The following is a 20,227-nucleotide window of genomic DNA, read 5'->3' as shown; positions in this document are numbered from 1 at the left end:
TACCAAGCTATGATGCAGTCGGATAGGATGCTCTCTGGCAGAAGTTTGTGAGAGTCGATGCAGACGTAGAGACGTTGTTGGACTTTCTTGACTGTTGCCTCAACGTGAGTGGACCAGGATAGACTGTTGGTAATGGTGACGCCCAGGAACTTAAAGCTATTGACCATCTCTACTTCGGAGCCATTGATGTAGACGGGGGGGGAGGGGGGGGGGGGGGGTCATGCTACGCTCCCTGAAGTCGATGATCAGTTCTTTGGTCTTTCCGACATTTAGAGAGGTTGTTTTCGGTACACCATGCAACAAAGTCTCTTCTGTAGTCCGATTCACCGTTGTTTGAGATACGACCCACGACCCGTATCGTCTGCAAACTTATAGATTGAGTTAGAATTAAATCTTGCCACACAGTCATCTGTACAGTGAGTACAGTAGAGGACTTAGCACACATCCTTGCTGGGCACCGGTGTTGAGGACTATCATGGAGGAGATGTTATCTATCCTGACAGATTGCAGTCTGTTGGTGAGGAAGTCAAGGATCCAGATGCACAGGGAGGGGTCAAGTCCAAGATTGCGGAGTTTGGTTATTAGTCTTGTCGGGATAATGGTATTGAAGGCGGAGCTGTAGTCTATGAACAACAGTCTTACGTAGGTGTCCTTGTTGTCGAGGTGTTCGAGTGTTGTTTGTAGAGCTAGGGAAATAGCATCTGCTGTGGACTGGTTGTGGTGATAGGCAAACTGCAGTGGATCGAGACTGTCTGGGAGGCTGCGTTGATCCGCCTCTTGATTAGCCACTCTAAGCATTTCATGATAACAGATGTCAGGGCCACCGGTCGGCAGTCGTTGAGGCAGGCTACCTTGTTCTTCTTTGGTACTGGTATTATGGTGGTCTTGAAGGAGGTGGGGACCTCAGAGCGGAGGAGTGAGGTGATGAAGATATCTGCGAATACACTCGCCAGCTGGTCTGCGCAGGCTCTTGAGTGCTCGCCCAGGGACTTCGTCGGGGTTCTAAACTCTACATTCCTTCCACATCCAGTCATGAATGGTGGTGAGCAAGTAACGAACTTGCTGGAGGAGTTGGCTCTGCAAATATCCCCATCCTCAATGATGGAGGAGCCTTGCACATCTGTGCAAAAGACAAGATGGAAACACCTGCAACAATCTTCAGCCAGAAGTGCAGAGTGAATGATCCAACTCTGCCGCCTCTGGATGCCCCAGCATCGTAGATGCCAGTCTGGTCAATTAGATTCACTCCCAAATGATGTCAAGAAATGGCTGAAGGCACTGGATACAGCAAAGGCGAGGGGCCCTGATGATATTCCGGTAATAGTCCTGAAAACTTGTGCTCCAGAACTTGTCCCACCCCCTAGCTAAGCTGTTTCAATCCAGCTACAGCACTACTGTCTACCCAGCAATGTGGAAAATTGTTCAGGTACATCCTGTAGACAAAAAGCAGGAAAAATCCAACCTGGCTAATTACCGCCCCAGCAGTCTACTGTAGGCCATTAGTAAAGTGATGGAAGGGTCATCAGCAGTGCAATCAGGCGACATTTGCTTCCTAATACCCGGCTCACTGATGCTCCGTTTGCGTTCTGCCAGGGTCACTCAGCTCCTGACCTCATTCCAGCCATGGTTCAAACATGGGCAAAAGAGCTGAATGCCAGAGGTGAGAATGACCTCCCTTGACAACAAAGCAACATTTGACTGAATGTGGCATCAAGGAGTCCCAGCAAAACTGGGAGTCAGCGGGAATCCAGGAGAAAACTTACTAGTTGTCGTCATACTTAGTGCAAGTTAAGATGGTTGTTGTTGGAGGTCAATTATCTCAGCTCCAGGATATCACTGCACCATTCTTCAGGGTAGTGCCCAAGCCCAATCTTCAGCTGCTGCTTCACAAGGTCAGAAGTGGGATGTTCGCTGATGATTGCACCATGTTCAGCAACATTCACAACCCTGATACTGAAGCAGTCCATCCAAATACAGCCAGACCTGGATAATATCTAGGCTTGGGCTGACAAGTTACATTCACGTAGATGTGCTGGACAATGACCATCCCCCAACAAGAATGAATCTCACCATTGCCTCTGAAACGGAACTGGAGGAACCATGTAGATACTGTGACTACAAGAGCCAGTCAAAGGCTAGGAACCCTGCAGGGAGTAACCTGGCGCCTGACTCCCTAAAGCCTGCAAAGCGCAAGTCATGAATGTGATGGAATCCTCTTCACTTTTCTGAACGAGTGCAGCTCCACAAACACTCAAGAAGCTCAACATTATCCAGAACAAAGCCTGCTTGATTGGCTCTCCTCCAACAAACATTCACCCCCTCAATCACCAACAAATAGTGGCATCAGTGGGCATCATGCTGAAGATGCACTGGAGGAATTCGCCAAGGCTCCTAGGCAGCACCTTCCGAACCCATGACCACTACCATCGAGAAGAACAAGAGAAACCGACACATGGAGACACTACTGGAGTGTTCCCCCCTGAGCCAGATATCATCCTGACTTGGAAATATATTGCCTTTTCTTCATGGTTGCTTGGTCAAAGTTCTAGAACTCCCTCCCTCCTGAACAGCACTTTGAGTGTACCGACACCACATGGACTAGCAGTTCAGGAGGGTTGCTCACTGCCACCTTCTCGAGGGCAATTCGGGATGGGCAACAAATGCTGGTCCCAGCCGTGACGCCCATACCCCATAAATTAATTTTTTTAAAGTTCACTTTAAGATATTCTGCTAGTGTGAAAGGTGCTATATGGATTCATATGGTACTTTGGAAAATTTTAATTTTGGGGAGACTTACAGTGCCAAGCTGAAGATCCCAAATATGAACCAGACCTTTGCAGCAAAATAAACATCCTAACACCATTGCTAAACAATCCAGTTGTTGCCCAGATTCTCTCAATCCCTCACTTGGAATATGAATTTACATCTGAGCAGTCTTCCACTTGGATTATGTAAAATAATTTGTTTGATATCAGCTACCTTTCAATTAGAATTGTTACCTGGTCAGTCTAGCATGGAGTGCTTGTGGACATCAGTTATCGACTTGTGCATTGTATCTTATTAAGCCAAAGATAAAGCATCTTAGTGTTGTCATGGCACAGGAATACAATGATCGTAGCAATGCAACATGACACTTGACTAAACCATACAGGTCTTCAAAGGTTTACAGCCAATCTTTGTACTATTTGGTTTAATTGATTTATGTAGAAGCAAGGTACAGTTTGGAATGCTTTTGATTGTGATCTGTATACTCACTTTGCTTGGAGCAGTTTTCTCTGTGTATGTTGCATTCTAAGTATTTCTTAAAGAGACACATTTCTTGTTTAAATTGTCCTGTAATTAATTATATATAGAGTTTACCTTTCAAAGAATAACTATCTATAATTGCTCATTTGAAATTATTTTTTGTTGGTTTGCTTGTGCTTGGAGTTAAACTGAAACCAAGCTTCCTTGACTAATACACTTTAGTCCTCCTGCTAACCTGGTCTGATTGGTGCTTTCTGTGGAGTCATAGAGGTTTATAGCATGGAAACAGGCCCTCCAACCCAACTTGCCCATATTGCCCAGTTTTTAACCACGAAGCTAGTCCCAATTTCCCACATTTGGCCCATATCCCTCTATACCCAGCTTTCCCATATAACTGTCTAAATGCTTTTTAAAAGACAAAATTGTACCCGCCTCTACTGCTGTCTTTGGCAGCTCGTTCCAGACACTCACCTCCCTTGGTGTGAAAACATGTCCCCTCTGGTCCCTTTTGTATCTCTCCCCTCTCATCTTAAACCTTATGCCCTCTAGTTTTAGACTCCTCTACTTTTGGGAAAATATGTTGACTATCTACCTTATCTATGCTCCTCATTATTTTATAGACCCTCTATAAGATCACCCCTAAACCTCCCACGCTCCAGGGGAAAAAGTCCCAGTCTATCCAGCCTTTCCTTATAACCCAAACCATCAATTCCCGGTAGCATCCCAGTAAATCTTTTCTGCACTCTTTCTAGTTTAATATCATTTCTATAATAGGGTGACCAGAACTGTACAAAGTACTCCAAGTGTGGTCTTACCAATGTCTTGTACAACTTCAGCAAGACATCCCAACTCCAATATTCAATGTTCTGACCAATGAAACCAAGCATGCCGAATGCCTTCTTCACCACCCTGTCCACCTGTGACTCCACTTTTAAGGAGCTGTGAACCTGTAATCCTAGATCTCTTTGTTCTATTACTCTCCCAACACCCTACCATTAACTGAGTAGGGCTGTCCTGATTCTATCTACCAAAATGCATCACCTCACATTTATTTAAATTGAACTCTATTTGCCATTCATCGGCTCTCCAATCTTCAGGCACCTCACCTGTGGCTGTCGATGATTCAAATATCTCTGCTAGGGGTCCTGCAATTTCCTCCCTAGCCTCCCACAATGTACTGGGATACATTTCATCAGGTCCCAGGGGAGTACCCAATTCATTTTTTCCAATTAAGGGGCAATTTAGCATGGCCAATCCACCTACTCTGCACATCTTTGGGTTGTGGGGGCAAAACCCACGCAAACACGGGGAGTATGTACTAACTCCACACGGACAGGGAGCCGGGATCGGACCTGGAACCCTGGCGCCGTGAGGCAGCAGTGCTAACCACTGTGCCACCTTTCCATGCCTTTCTCAACAGTAAATACCGATGGGAAATATTCATTTAGGATCTCGCCCATCTCTTGTGGATCCGCACACAGATGACCTTGTAGATCCTTAAGAGGCCCAACTCTCTCTCTCATCACTCTTTCGATCTTTGTGTATTTGTAGAAGCTCTTTGGATTCTCCTTTGCCTTATCTGCCAGAACAATCTCGTGTTCCCTTTTTGCCCTCCTGATTTGTCTCTTAACTCTACTCCGACAACCACTATACCCTTCAAGGGATCCACTTGATCCCAGCTGCCGATGCATTTTAGATGCCTCCTTCTTTTTGACCAGGGCCTCAATATCCCGAGTCATCCAGGGTTCCCTACTTCTACCAGCCTTGCTCTTCACTCTAAAAGGAATGTGCTTACCCTGAACACGGGTAAACACGCGTTTGAAAGTCTCTCACCATCCGTCAACCATTGAAAGTTCCTGTCCAATACCATCAAAATTAGCCTTTCCCCAATTTAGAATTTTAACTTTTGGGCCAGAACTATCATTCTCCATAGCTATCTTAAAACTAATGAATTGTGGTGACTGGCCCTAAAGTGATCCCTCACTAACACTTCTGTCACCTACCCTTTTTCCCAAGAGGAGGTCAAGTTTTGTCCCGTCTCGAGTCGGGCCATCAACATACTCAATGAGAAGTTCCTCCTGAATACACTCGAAAGATGTCTCTCCATCTAAACCCCTAATGCTATGGCTGTCCCAGTCAATGTTGGGAAAGTTAAAGTCCCCAACTATTACCACCCTATTTTTCTTGCAGCTATAAGACCATAAGACATAGGAGCGGAAGTAAGGCCATTCGGCCCATCGAATCCACTCCACCATTCAATCATGGCTGATTTCAACTCCATTTACCCACTCTCCATAGCCCTTAATTCCTTGAGAAATCAAGAATTTATCAACTTCTGTCTTAAAGACACTCAACGTCCCGGCCTCCACCGCCCTCTGGCAATGAATTCCACAGACCCACCACACTCTGGCTGACGACATTTCTCCTCATCTCTGTTCTAAAGTGACTCCCTTTTATTCTAAGGCTGTGCCCCCGGGTCCTAGTCTCCCCTGCTAATGGAAACAACTTCCCTACATCCATCCTATCTAAGCCATTCATTATCTTGGTAAGTTTCTATTAGATCTCCCCTCAACCTCCTTAACTCCAATGAATATAATCCCAGGATCCTCAGACGTTCATCGTATGTTAGGCCTACCATTCCTGGGATCATCCGTGTGAATCTCCGCTGGACCCGCTCCAGTGCCAGTATGTCCTTCCTGAGGTGTGGGGCCCAAAAGTGCTCACAGAATTCTAAATGGGGCCTAACTAATGCTTTATAAAGCTTCAGAAGTACATCCCTGCTTTTATATTCCAAGTCTCTTGAGATGAATGACAATATTGCATTTGTTTTCTTAATTACGGACTCAACCTGCAAGTTTATCTTTAGCAAATCCTGGATTAGGACTCCCAAGTCCCTTTGCACTTCAACATTATGAATTTTGTCACCGTTTAGAAAATAGTCCATGCCTCAATTCTTTTTTCCAAAGTGCAAGACCTCGCACTTGCCCACGTTGAATTTCATCAGCCATTTCTTGGACCACTCTCCTAAACTGTCTAATTCTTTCTGCAGCCTCCCCACCTCCTCCATACTACCTGCCCCTCCACCTATCTTTGTATCATCGGCAAACTTAGCCAGAATGCCCCCAGTCCCGTCATCTAGATCGTTAATATATAAAGAGAACAGCTGTGGCCCCAACACTGAACCCTGCGGGGCACCACTCGTCACCGGTTGCCATTCCGAAAAAGAACCTTTTATCCCAACTCTCTGCCTGACAGCCAATCGTCAATCCATGTTAGTACCTTGCCTCGAATACCATGGGCCCTTATTTTACTCAGCAGTCTCCCGTGAGGCAACTTATCAAAGGCCTTTTGGAAGTCAAGATAGATAACATCCATTGGCTCTCCTTGGTCTAACCTATTTGTTATCTCTTCAAAGAACTCTAACAGGTTTGTCAGGCACGACCTCCCCTTACTAAATTCATGCTGACTTGTCCTAATCCGACCCTGCACTTCCAAGAATTTAGAAATCTCATCCTTAACAATGAATTCTAGAATCTTGCCAACAACCGAGGTTAGGCTAATTGGCCTATAATTTTCCATCTTTTTCCTTGTTCCCTTCTTGAACAGGGGGGTTACAACAGCGATTTTCCAATCCTCTGGGACTTTCCCTGACTCCAGTGACTTTTGAAAGATCATAACTAACGCCTCCACTATTTGTTCAGCTATCTCCTTTAGAACTCTAGGATGTAGCCCATCTGGGCCCGGAGATTTATCAATTTTTAGACCTCTTAGTTTCTCTAGCACTTTCTCCTTTGTGATGGCTACCATATTCAACTCTGCCCCCTGACTCTCCGGAATTGTTGGGATATTACTCATGTATCTACTGCGAAGACTGATGCAAAGTACTTATTTAGTTCCTCAGCTATTTCCTTGTCTCCCATCACTAGATTACCAGCGTCATTTTGGAGCGGCCCAATGTCAACTTTTGCCTCCCGTTTGTTTTTAATGTATTTAAAGAAACTTTTACTATCATTCCTAATGTTACTGGCTAGCCTACCTTCAAATTTGATCCTCTCTTTCCTTATTTCTCTCTTTGTTATCCTCTGTTTGTTTTTGTAGCCTTCCCAATCTTCTGACTTCCCACTACTTTGCCACATTATAGGCTTTCTCTTTTGCTTTGATGCATTCCCTAACTTCCTTTGTCAGCCATGGCTGCCTAATCCCCCCTCTGATAACCTTTCTTTTCTTTGGGATGAATCTCTGTACTGTGTCCTCAATTACTCCCAGAAATTCCTGCCATTGCTGTTGTACTGTCTTTCCCACGGCTCTGCTCCCAGTCGATTTTCGTCAGTTCCTCCCTCATGCCCCTGTAGTTACCTTTATTTAACTGTAACACCTTTACATCTGATTCTACCTTCTTTCTTTCAAATTGGAGATTGAATTCTACCATATTATGATCACTGCCTCCTAAGTGCTCCCTTACTTTAAGATCTTTAATCAAGTCTGGCTCATTACATAACACTAAGTCCAGAATGGCCTGTTCCCTCGTGGGCTCCATCACAAGCTGTTCCAAAAAGCCCTCCTGTAAACATTCAATGAATTCCCTTTCCTTGGGTCCACTGGCAGCATTATTTACCCAGTCCACCTGCATATTGAAGTCCCCCATGATCACTGTGACCTTGCCTTTCTGACATGCACTTTCTATTTCGTGGTGCATTTGTGCCCCCGGTCCTGACCACTGTTAGGAGGCCTGTACATAACTCCCATTATGGTTTTTTTGCCTTTGTGGTTCCTCAACTCTGCCCACACAGACTCCACATCATCTGACCCTATGTCGTTTAGTGCTATTGATTTAATTTCATTCCTAATTAACAAGGCAACCCCGCCCCCTCTGCCCACCTCTGTCTTTTCGATAGGTTGTGAATCCCTGGATGTTTAAATGCCAGTCCTGAACCCCCTACAACCATATCTCTGTGATGCCTACCACATCATAACTGCCAGTCACAATCTGGGCCACAAGCTCATCTACCTTGTTCCGTATACTGCGCGCATTTAAATATAGCACCTTTAATTCTCTATTGACCGTCCCTTTTTGTTTTCTTAGTGTGGTGGACCTTGGTTTACTGAGCCTTTCCATACACTGTGTCATATTTTGTGGGATGGGGACTATCGTAACCTCTCCTGAGTTTTGTCTTTTCGTGCTTTTGTGTATTCCTAAGCAGCTACGCTTCCCACTGATTACTTCACCTCTTGGTTCCCTGACTTTCCCTTCCCCCCCCAATCTTTAGTTTAAAGTCCTATTGACCACCCTATTTACTCTTTTCGCCAGAACACTGGTCCCAGCTCGGTTCAGGTGGAGACCATCCCAACGGTATAGGTCCCCCCTGTCCCAAAACTGATGCCAGTGTCCCATGAAAAGGGACCCCTCTTTCCCACACCACTCTTTCAGCCACGTGTTAACTTCCCTTATTCTTGCCTCCCTATGCCAATTTGCATGTGGCTCGGGCAGTAATCCGGAGATTATGACCCTTGAGGACCTGTTTTTTAATTTGAATCCTAGCTCTTTATAATCTCTAAACAGGTCCTCTTTCCTAGACTTGCCCATGTTGTTGGTACCGACATGGACCACAACAACTGAATCCTCCCCCTCCCTCTCCAGTGTCCTTTCAAGCCGGTCAGAGATGTCCTGCACCCTAGCACTGGGCAGGCAACATACCATGCGGGACTCTTTATCCTGCTCACAAAGGATACCATCTATCCCCCTGATAGAATCCCCGACAACTACAACTTGCCTATTTACTCCCTCCCCTTTAATGGCCTGCTGAACCATGGTGCCTTGGTCAACTGACTCATCCTTCCTACAGCCCTGTTCGCCATCCACACAGGGAGCAAGTGCCTCATACCTGTTGGACAGGGTCAAGGGCTGAGGCTCCTGCGTTCCTGGCTGCTGGTTCCCTTTACCTGCCTGACTTGCAGTCACACCCTGCTGTCCCTGGCCACTGGCAGGATTTAAACTACTTACTCTGACAGGTGTGACTGCCTCCTGAAACACAGCGTCCAGGTAAGTCTCCCCCTCCCGGATGTGCCTCAGTGTTTGAAGCTCAGACTCCAGCTCATCAACTCTGAGCCGGAGCTCTTCGAGCAGCCAACACTTACTGCAGATGTGGTCGCTGCAGCTCGCAATGGGATCTGCCAGCTCCCACATCAAGCAGCTCAAGCACAACACCTGACCAGCCATCACTAATTAATTAATTCGTTTAATTTGAGTTTACGAGTTTAGCTGTGTTTTTTTTAAAGTTTGGGGCAGATTTGCAATCAACCAATCAGATCACAGCTTCCCTCTGACGTCACTTTTGGGAAAAAAACTGGAAAACAGGAAGTTACCGTTTGGTTTTCATACTCCCAGAGACTGCTTCTCCTCCTCCGAACGGCTCCCGAAATTAGGCCCGAAGAAAGAGAGAGAACAAAACAGTAGGGAAAAAGCACCTTCTCCCACTCTTCACCGAATTACCTCACTGCACCAAATTACCAAATTCTCACTCTGTCTGTGTCTCACTCACTCAGGCTCTGTCTCCTTGACCTGCGCAATGCTTACTAATGTGCGCTTTCTGTCTGTCTTTTATACAGACTTTAGGATGACTCACACTAAAACTTCAAAGAGAAGAATACAATGTGTACCTTTGTGCCCCTTAACAGGCCTCAGGTGACTGCCAGATAACTGCCTCTCAGCAATTAGGGTGGGGGCAGCTTCAGCCAATCAGCAATCTTCTTACATATTTGCTCCTCAATATCCCGCTGACTATTTGGGGGCCTATAGTACAGTCCTATCACTTTAGAAGTTTGATTTAGTGTAAATCCAAATCTGAATTGCCTTAATTTTCATGTGTTGAGAGGAACTGTTTTGACATGTTTTCCCTGGCCAGATTTTCAATTTCCTGTTAAAATCCATAATTTAAGAAGGCTGTCCCTTGGCAATCAAATTATTAATTATATACTGCCCACAGACTCTTGAACAAAAACATCTATTTTAATATTAGCACCTGACCATCTAAAGGATCTATTTTAATAACTATTGGAGGGCATTACATGCAAAATGTAGCACTTGGTTTTAAACTTGCCATTCAACTTTTAAATGTATCTTGGTTCTGAAAGTTGGTGTCAAAATAGAGTTTTCCTACATGCAGGATGAATGGATTAACCAAATGACAAATGTTAAATGAACTCACTTTCACAGTTTCTTATTTTAATCATCAGTAGAGCAAATTTGTGTTTCTGAACTGTATGACAATGCTTGGGTTAATTAAATCGTCTTTAGTTATGTTGTTTTCTAGAGACTAGTTCAGTAAACAACTGTCATCTGTCTTTATAATCCAGGTAGAACAATTACTTACCTAAACCTGTGTCTCAACACATTCAGGTGTTACCAGTTTGTGTGAGGAACAAATAAATTCTGAGAGTCTTCGTTGGGTTTGTCATGCGACAAATTGGAAAGATTACAAAACCGAAGCTGAAAATGTTTGCGATTTAAAATTCCAAACAGCCCCCAAGAATATGCTCACCAGATGTCTTGGTATTTTAAATGACTCATTTTCTAAATATGTAAATAACTCTCGATGTAACTTGGTGACCATTTCTTCAATTTGTAATAGTGTGTGTCTGAGGCTACAATCCCCTTCTTAACGTAGACATAGAAACTAGGTGTTGCCATAGAAACAAGGAGCAGGAGTGGGCCATTTGGCCCTTACAGCTCTACCATTCCATTTGATCATGGCTGATCCTCTGTTCAATGTCACATTCCAATTTTCTCCTCATACCCCTTGATGTCATTAAAATCTAAACAATTATCTATGTCTTTCTTGAATACATTCAGTGACTTGTCCTCCACAGCCTTCTGTGGTAGAGAATTCCACAGGTTCACTACCCTTGAAGAAATATTTTACTCATCTCAATCCTAAATGGCCTCCCCCATACCCTGCGACTGTGTCCCTGGTTCTAGATTTCCCAACCAGGGAAAGCATCCTCCTTCTACTTTCCAGCCCTGTTAGAATTTTATCCGTTTCAATTAGATTTCCTCTCATTTTTCTAAACAAATGAATACAGGCCCAGTTGAATCAATCTCTCCTCATAGGATAGTCCTGCCAATCCAAATATCAGCCCAGTGAACTTCCACTGCACTCCCTATGGTAAGTTTATTCTTTCTTGGATAGGGAGAGCAAAACTTTATGTATTACTCCAGGTGTGGTTTTACCAATGCCCTTTGTAACAGCAGTAAGGCGTCTCTACTTTGAACTCAAATCCTCTTGCAATGAAGGACAACAGGGCAGCACGGCTGCACTGTGGTTAGCACAGCTGATTCACAGCTCCAGGGTCCTGGGTTCGATTCCTGGCTTGGGTCACTGTCTGTGCGGAGTCTGCACGTTCTCCCCGTGTCTGCGTGGATTTCCTCCGGGTGCTCCGGTTTTCTCCCACAGTCCAAAGAAAACAGCGCGTGAGCAGAGAGACCCGGGACAGCGAAAACAGTGCCGGAGGAGAGAGCCGGGAGATTTAAAAAGCGTGGTAGGAGAAAGCCGGGACAGCGAAAACAGCGTGGGAGGAGAGAGCCGGGACAGCGAAAACAGCGCCGGAGGAGAGAGCCGGGGGATTTAAAAAGCGCGGGAGGAGAGAGCCGGGACAGCGAAAACAGCGCGGGAGCAGAAAGAGCCGGGACAGCGAAAACAGCGCCGGAGGAGAGAGCCGGGAGATTTAAAAAACGCGGGAGGAGAGAGCCGGGACAACAAAAACAGTGCGGGAGGAGAGAGAGCCGGGACAGCGAAAACAGCGCGGGAGCAGAGAGAGCCGGGACAGCGAAAACAGCGCCGGAGGAGAGAGCCGGGAGATTTAAAAAGCGCGGGAGGAGAGAGCCGGGACAGCGAAAACAGCGCCGGAGGAGAGAGCCGGGAGATTTAAAAAGCGCGGGAAGAGAGAGAGCCGGGTCAGTGCTGGGAGAGGTGAGTGCACAAAAGGCGTGGCAGGAGTGCCTTTAGTCACGGAGTGCTGATTGGAACAGAGTGCATCTGAGTTTAGGTGAGTGACTGAGTTCGGGTGACTGGCGAGAGAGGGCTGTGTTTTTGTTGGTGTTCGGGTTTATCCTTGAGGTTCTATAAAAACATTAAAAAAAAAAAAAAAAAAAATTTAAATTAATTAACTAGTTGAATATGGCTGGACAGGTGATGTGCTGTTGCTGTATGATGATGGAACTGGTGGATCCCGTTGAGACCGTCAGTGACCACATCTGCAGCAAGTGTTGGCTGCTCGAGGAATTTCGGCTCAGAATTGATGAGCTGGAGACCGAGCTGCACACACTGCGGCACCTCAGGGAGGGGGAACATTACCTGGAGGCTTTGTTTCAGGAGGCGGTCACACCCGGTAGAAGAAGTTCTGGTAATTCGGACAGTGGTCAGGGACAGAGTGGCGTGACTGCAAGGGAGGCAGGGGGGATCCTGAGTTTAGGAGTTGAGGAGCCTCAGCCCTTGACCTTGTCCAACAGGTATGAGGTACTTGCTCCCTGTGTGGATGAGGAAGAGGGTTGTAGGGAGGATGCGTTGACTGACCACTGCACCATGGTACAGGAAGCCATTCAAGAGGGGGGAGCAAAAATACAAGTGGTAGTTGTAGGGGATTCTATAATTAGGGGGATTGATGGCATCCTTTGTAAGCCAGATCGAGAGTCCCACATGGTATGTTGCCTGCCCGGTGCCAGGGTGAGGGACATCTCTGATCGGCTTGAAAGGATTTTGGAGAGGGAGGGGGAGGATCCAGTTGTTGTGGTCCACGTTGGGACTAACAACATAGGTAAGACTAGGAAAGAGGACCTGTTTGGGGATTATCAAACACTAGGGACTAAATTAAAGAGCAGGTCCTCCAGGGTTATAATCTCTGGATTACTACCTGAGCCACGTGCCAATTGGCATAGGGTTGAGAAAAATAGAGAAGTTAACACGTGGCTAAAGGAGTGGTGCGGGAAAGAGGGATTCCATTTCATAGGGCATTGGCATCAGTACTGGGGCAGGAGGGACCTGTACCGTTGGGACTGTCTTCACCTGAACCATTCTGGGACCAGTGTTCTGGCGAATAGGATAAATAGGTTGGTCACAAGGACTTTAAACTAGCAAGTTGGGGGGGGGAAGGGAAGTGTAAAGCTATGGACAGTATAATGGTTAATGGAGATCAAGGCAGCAGGTTACGTGACAGGTTATTATGTAGAGATATGGGTTCAAAGACCAAGGAAAATTAGGAGAAAGGGTAAGAGGAAAAATAAATTGCGAAAAGTTACTGATCAAGGTGTTAGGATTCATAACAAAGACATAAAAAACAGCATAAGTGTACTTTACCTGAATGCTCGTAGTATACGAAATAAGGTAAATGAGTTGATGGCGCAAATCATCGTGAATGACTATGATTTAGTGGCCATTACTGAAACATGGTTAAAAGATGGTCACGACTGGGAGTTAAATATCCAAGGGTATCAGACTATATGAAAGGATAGAATGGACGGTAAGGGCGGTGGTGTAGCTTTGTTGTTTAAGGATGGCATCCGGGCAATAGTAAGGGATGATATTGGTGCTATGGAGGACAAGGTTGAATCAATTTGGGTGGAAATCAGGAATAGTAAGGCAAAAAGGTCACTGATAGGAGTAGTCTATAGGCCACCAAATAGTAACAGGATGGTAGGGCAGGCAATAAGCAAAGAAATAACGGATGCATGTAGAAATGGTACAGCGGTTATCATGGGAGATTTTAATCTGCATATCGATTGGTTTAACCAGGTTGGTAAAGGCAGCCTTGAGGAGGAGTTTATAGAATGTGCCCGGGATAATTTCCTGGAACAGTATGTAATGGGACCTACAAGGGAACAAGCGGTCCTAGATCTGGTCCTGTGTAATGAGGCAGGATTGATTAATGATCTCATAGTTCGGGATCCTCTTGGAAGGAGCGATCACAATATGGTGGAATTTAAAATACAGTTGGAGGATGACAAGGTAAAATCGAACACTAGTGTTTTGTGCTTAAACAAAGGCGATTACAATGGGATGAGAGAAGAACTAGCTAAGGTAGACTGGGAGCAAAGACTTCATGGTGAAGCAGTTGAGGAACAGTGGAGAACCTTCCGAGCGATCTTTCACAGTGTTCAGAAAAGGTTAATATCGATAAAAAAGAAAGACGGTAGAAAGGGGAAAAATCGACCGTGGATATCTAAGGAGGTGAGGGAGAGTATCAAATTGAAGGAAAAAACATACAAAGTGGCAAAAATTAGTGGGAGACTAGAGGACTGGGAAGTCTTTAGGGGACAACAGAAAGCTACTAAAAAAGCCATAAAGAGTAAGGTAGACTATGAAAGTAAACTGACTCAGAACATAAAAGCAGATAGTAAAAGCTTCTACAAATATATAAGACAAAAAAGAGTGGCTAAGGTAAATATTGGTCCTTTGGAAGATGAGAAGGGAGATTTAATAATAGGAGACGGGGAAATGGCTGAGGAGCTGAACAGGATTTTTGGGTCAGTCTTCACAGTGGAGGACACAAATAACATGCCAGTGACTGATGGAAATAAGGATATGATAGGTGAGGACCTTGAGATGATTATAATCACTAAGGAGGCAGTATTGGGCAAGCTAATGGGGCTAAAGGTAGACAAGTCTCCTGGCCCTGATGGGATGCATCCCAGTGTTAAAAGAGATGGCTAGGGAAATTGTAAACGCACTAGTGATAATTTATCAAAATTCACTAGACTCTGGGGTGGTCCCAGAGGATTGGAAAGTAGCAAATGTGACACCACTGTTTAAAAAAGGAGGTCGGCAGAAAGCGGGTAATTATAGGCCGGTAAGCTTAACTTTGGTTGCAGGGAAAATGCTGGAATCTATCATTAAGGAGGAAATAGCGGGGCACCTGGAGGGAAATTGTCCCATTGGGCAGACGCAGCATGGGTTCACAAAGGGTAGGTCGTGTCTGACTAATTTGGTAGAATTTTTTGAGGACGTTACCAGTGCAGTAGATAACGGGGAGCCAATGGATGTGGTATATCTAGATTTCCAGAAAGCTTTTGACAAGGTGCCACACAAAAGGTTGCTGCATAAACTAAAGATGCATGGCATTGGGGTAAAGTGGTAGCATGGGTAGAGGATTGGTTAACTAACAGAAAGCAGAGAGTGGGGATAAATGGGTGTTTCTCTGGCTGGCAACCTGTAACTAGTGGGGTCGCTCAAGGATCAGTGTTGGGCCCGCAGTTGTTCACAATTTACATAGACGATTTGGAGTTGGGGACCAAGTGCAATGTGACAAAGTTTGCAGACGACACTAAGATGAGTGGTAAAGCAAAAAGGGCAGAGGATACCGGAAGTCTGCAGAAGGATTTGGATAGGTTAGGTGAATGGGCTAGGGTCTGGCAGATGGAATTCAATGTTGCCAAGTGTGAGGCTATCCATTTTGAGAGGAATAACAGCAGAATGGATTATTATTTAAACGGTAAGATGTTAAAACATGCTGCTGTGCAGAGGGACCTGGGTGCGCTGGTGCACGAGTCGCAAAAAGTTGGTGTGCAGGTGCAACAGGTGATTAAGAAGGCTAATCGAGTTTTGTCTTTCATTGCTAGAGGGATGGACTTCAAGACTAGTGAGGTTATGCTGCAATTGTATAGGGTGTTGGTGAGGTCGCATCTGGAGTATTGTGTTCAGTTTTGGTCTCCTTACCTGAGAAAGGACATATTGGCACTGGAGGGAGTGCAGAGGAGATTCACTAGGTTGATCCCAGAGTTGAGGGGATTAGATTATGACGAGAGGTTGAGTAGACTGGGACTGTACTCATTGGGGTTTAGAAGGATGCGGGGGGATCTTATTGAGACATATGAAATTATGAAGGGAATAGATAGGATAGATGCGGGCAGGTTGTTTCCACTGGTCGGGGAAAGCAGAACTAGGGGGCATAGCCTCAAAATAAGGGGAGGTAGATTTAGGACGGAGTGTAGGAGGAACTTCTTCACCCAAAGGGTTGTGAATCTCTGGAATTCCTTGCCCAGTGAAGCAGTTGAGGCTCCTTTAAACGTTTTTTTAAAAAAAAGATAGATGCCTTTCTAAAGAATAAAGGGATTCGGGGATATGGTGTACGGGCCGGAGAGTGGAGCTGAGTCCACAAAGATCAGCCATTAAATGGCGGAGCAGACTTGAGGGGCCAGATGGCCTACTCCTGTTCCTAGTTCTTATGTTCTTATGTAGATTAGGTGAATTGGTTATACTAAATTTCTCTTGGTGTCCAAAAAAGGTTAGGTGGGGTTACGGGGATGGGGTGGAGGCTTGGGTTAACTAGGGTGCTCTTTCCAAGAGCAGGTGCAGACTCAATGGGCCAAATGGCTCATTCTGCAGTGTAAATTCTCTGATTCTATGAACATACCATTTGCCTTCCCAGTTGTTTGCTGCACCTGCCTCTCCACATTCATTGACATCCATTTGTACATCCACACTTCCCTATACATCACCATTTAAATACTCTTCCTTTCTGTTTTTTCACACCAAAGTGTTGAACTTCACATTTAGTCACGTTGCACTGCATCTGCCATGTGCTTGCCCACTCATTCTTGAAGCCTCGTCACAACTCTCAATTGTGCCCAGTTTTCCTCTCTTCCAGAGTTCCATTGGGAAAATCATGTGGTCTGTGCCAATGATCTTGAAATAAAAACAAAATGCTGGATAAACTCAGCAGGGTAATTTAAATCCAAAATTATAAAAGTTTCTGTCTCCTGCCAGACCTACTGAGTTTATCCAGCATTATCTATTTCTATTTTGAAGTTCCAGCATCTTTGATTTTAGCCCAACATTCCTGCTTCTGATCTTAGTTGGTGCTGAGTTAAATGGTATCAGTCAAAGGTAGCTGCTAATTGTCAGTGCTCCTGATTGAAGATGGAGGAAAACTGCCAGGATTCCCTCCTTTTTACCCCAGCAGTTACTATATGCAATTTGTAATTTCCTCTTGTAATTGAGTCCCTTAATAATGTCCAGTTAGGTGAGGATGTCTATGGTCTACTACCTGACACACAAACTGTGTTTATTAACTACAGGGGTTTAATTTGTTTGTGAAAATGATCTGATGATCTGCAGCTAAACGGTAGGATGCTGGTGTGATGCTTTCATGAGAGGAAGGGAGAAGATTTGGAGGAGAATTTCGACATTGAGCTATATTTTAAAACCAAATGAATATTAGTAGGAAATGCCATTTTTGGTGCAGATATTCACATCCATTAAAGTTTGCACCAGTGTGCAAAATCCAAACCAGTCACTAGGATTTAACTGATTTAAAGCCATAGTGTCCGACATCACCATGACTGAAGAGAGTAAAAGGAAAGTTAGGGTAAATTGGAAGTAGTCATTGAGAAACCAGGCTTGCATTTGAACAGACGAAGGAAAAACCAAGGAAGGGAACGTTTTTAAATTTAAAAAAATGTAACATGCACCTACTGTTGGTTTGGCAATTGCCCTTTATCTTATGGGGCTTAAAACTAATAACTTATGTTGAAACTTTCTTCAGGGCCATGTTTATGAGTGGACTGAGTGAAAGCAAGCAGACACATGTTCACTTGCAGAATGTGGATGCACCCACGCTTCAGATAATCATTAGATATGCATACACTGGTAACCTGGCAATAAATGACAGCACTGTGGAACAGCTGTATGAGACATCATCCTTTCTGCAGGTAAGAACGTTAGATTAACTGAAGCTAGTTTTGCCAAGCTCGTAGTCTAAAGCATGTGCTAAAAAGGATCCAATGAACTATTTTGGGGATAGAGCTGATGTTTGGTTAACGTCACAAAGTGCCTCAGTACTAGAAAGAGCATTATGAAAATGCAGAGCACCATCAAAGTGATTGAAGCATGTGATCAGAAGCGCGGAAAAGCAGTAACAAGGCATCAAGTGCGGGGAGAACAAACTGAATGCATTTACAGTAGTGAAGGGTCTGGGACATCCCAAATTGTGTCTCTGAGTGTGGCAGAGGAAATAGTAAGTAATTTGTCTTTAAAAAAATTTAAAAAAAAAATTCTTCTTTTTCACATTTTCTTCCAAATTTACACCCAACAATAAACAACAATCAGTAACGAATGTAATGTCAATCCCCAAATCAATAACAACGATCCTATCCTACCCCCAAACATTAGCCCACATGTTAACATAAACAAATAACAAAAAGGAATCAATAATGACCATTGTCACCATTTACACACAGTGCCCCTCCCCCCAACCCTCCCAGCCCCCCCATCTAATGTTCAATGTAACCCAATTCTCGAAAGTGCATCATGAATAATGCCCATGAATTGTAGAAATCCTCCTCCTTCCCCTCAGTTCAAATTTGACCTTCTCAAGAGTCAGGAATTCCAGCAGATTCCCCCCCCCCCCCCGCCACACCAGGGCACAGGGTGTGGAGAGGTTGATCTCCACCCAAACAGGAACCGCCTTCGGGTGATCAACGAGGCAAAGGCTACAACATCTGCCTCCACACCCATTTCCAACCCCGGCTGGTCCGACACCCTGAATATGGCCTCCCGAGGGCCCAGGTCCAGTTTCACGAGCACCATTTTAGAGATTACCATAAAAACCTCCTTCAGTAATCCTCCAGCTTTGGACAGGACCAAAACATATGAACATGGTTTGCGGGGCCCCCCGCAACGTTCACACACATCTTCCACTCCCTCAAAGAGCTGGCTCATCCTCGCCCTTGTGAGGTGTGCTCTATATACCACCTTCAGTTGTATCAGCCCCAACGTCGCACACGAGGTGGAGGCGTTCACTCTCCGGAGCACCTCACACCAGAATCCCTCCTCCACACTCTCCCAATTCTTCCCCCACTTTGCCTTGATCCCTTCCAGCAGTGCCTTCTCTTCCAAAATAGCCCCGTAAAGCGCCGATACTACCATCTTCTCCAGTCCTCCTGTCGTCAGCACCTCCTCCAGCAATGTGGAAGCCGGCTCTACTGGGAAGTTCTGTATCTTTCTGGCAAAGTCTCGAACCTGCATAGATCTAAATATTTCTCCCTGCTCCAGCCCATACTTTGCTCCCAGCTCCTTCAATCCTGCAAACCGACCCCCAGCCTCGTACCAGGCTCCCCCGAACAGGCGCCGGGATGTGGCGACTAGGGGCTTTTCACAGTAACTTCATTTGAAGCCTACTTGTGACAATAAGCGATTTTCATTTTCATTTCATTCAGGAAATAAATCTTTGTGTCCTAATTCCTTTCTCCTCCCATCTCCGAAAATTTCCATCCCACTTCACTGACTCAAATCTATGGTTCCCCCGAATCGGCATTTCCCTTGACCCTGCCCCCAACCCAAAGTTCTGGCGAAACTGCCTCCAAATTCTCAATGAAGCTATTACTATCGGACTCCCTGAGTATCTCGTCGGGAGCGGCGGTGTTGCTAGCGCCTCCATTCCCGACCCCCTACACAAACTCTCCTCCATTCTGACCCATTGGGAGTCAACCCCTCTGACCCAGCTCTGTACCTTCTCCACGTTCGCCACCCAGTAATAATACATCAGGTTTGGAAGACCCAAACCCCCTGCCTGCCTTCCTCTCTGTAGTAGCACCTTTCTAATTCTGACCACCTTCCCTCCCCATATGAACGAGGCAATCATCCCTTCAATCTCTCAAAAAATGCCGTTTGCAGGGAAATCGGCAAGCATTAGAAAATAAACAGGATTTGTGGCAACACATTCATTTTAACCACCTGTACCCGACCCGCCAGTGACAGAGGGAGACCATCCCACCTTGCCAGGTCAGATTTCACCACAAAATATTCAATCTTGTCTAGATTTAATTTGTACCCCAAGAGGGACCCAAACACCCGAAGCAGCTCCAGTATTCCCTCGGTTCCGACATGTACAACAAGTCATCAGCATATAAGGAAACCCTATGCTCTACCCCCCCCACCCCCCCCCCCCCCCCAAACCACCACCGCACTATCCCTTTCCATACCCCCAAACCTTT

The 20,227-nt window shown here is 45.3% G+C and overlaps 1 protein-coding gene across 2 annotated transcripts in view; it reads left to right on the top strand.

Moving 5' to 3' along the window:
- Window positions 1-20,227, top strand: part of kbtbd2 (kelch repeat and BTB (POZ) domain containing 2) — a 66,779-nt gene that overhangs the window by 23,210 nt on the left and 23,342 nt on the right. For both annotated transcript variants that reach the window (XM_072466838.1, XM_072466839.1), the window contains exon 3: window positions 17,779-17,944. In XM_072466838.1, the coding sequence (XP_072322939.1) occupies window positions 17,779-17,944 (166 nt within the window). The remainder of the gene's footprint in view (window positions 1-17,778; window positions 17,945-20,227) is intronic.

Source organism: Scyliorhinus torazame, chromosome 11 (assembly GCF_047496885.1).
Source record: "Scyliorhinus torazame isolate Kashiwa2021f chromosome 11, sScyTor2.1, whole genome shotgun sequence".
In the NCBI taxonomy this organism is placed as follows: domain Eukaryota; kingdom Metazoa; phylum Chordata; class Chondrichthyes; order Carcharhiniformes; family Scyliorhinidae; genus Scyliorhinus; species Scyliorhinus torazame.
This window is presented reverse-complemented; position numbering and strand designations above follow the sequence as displayed.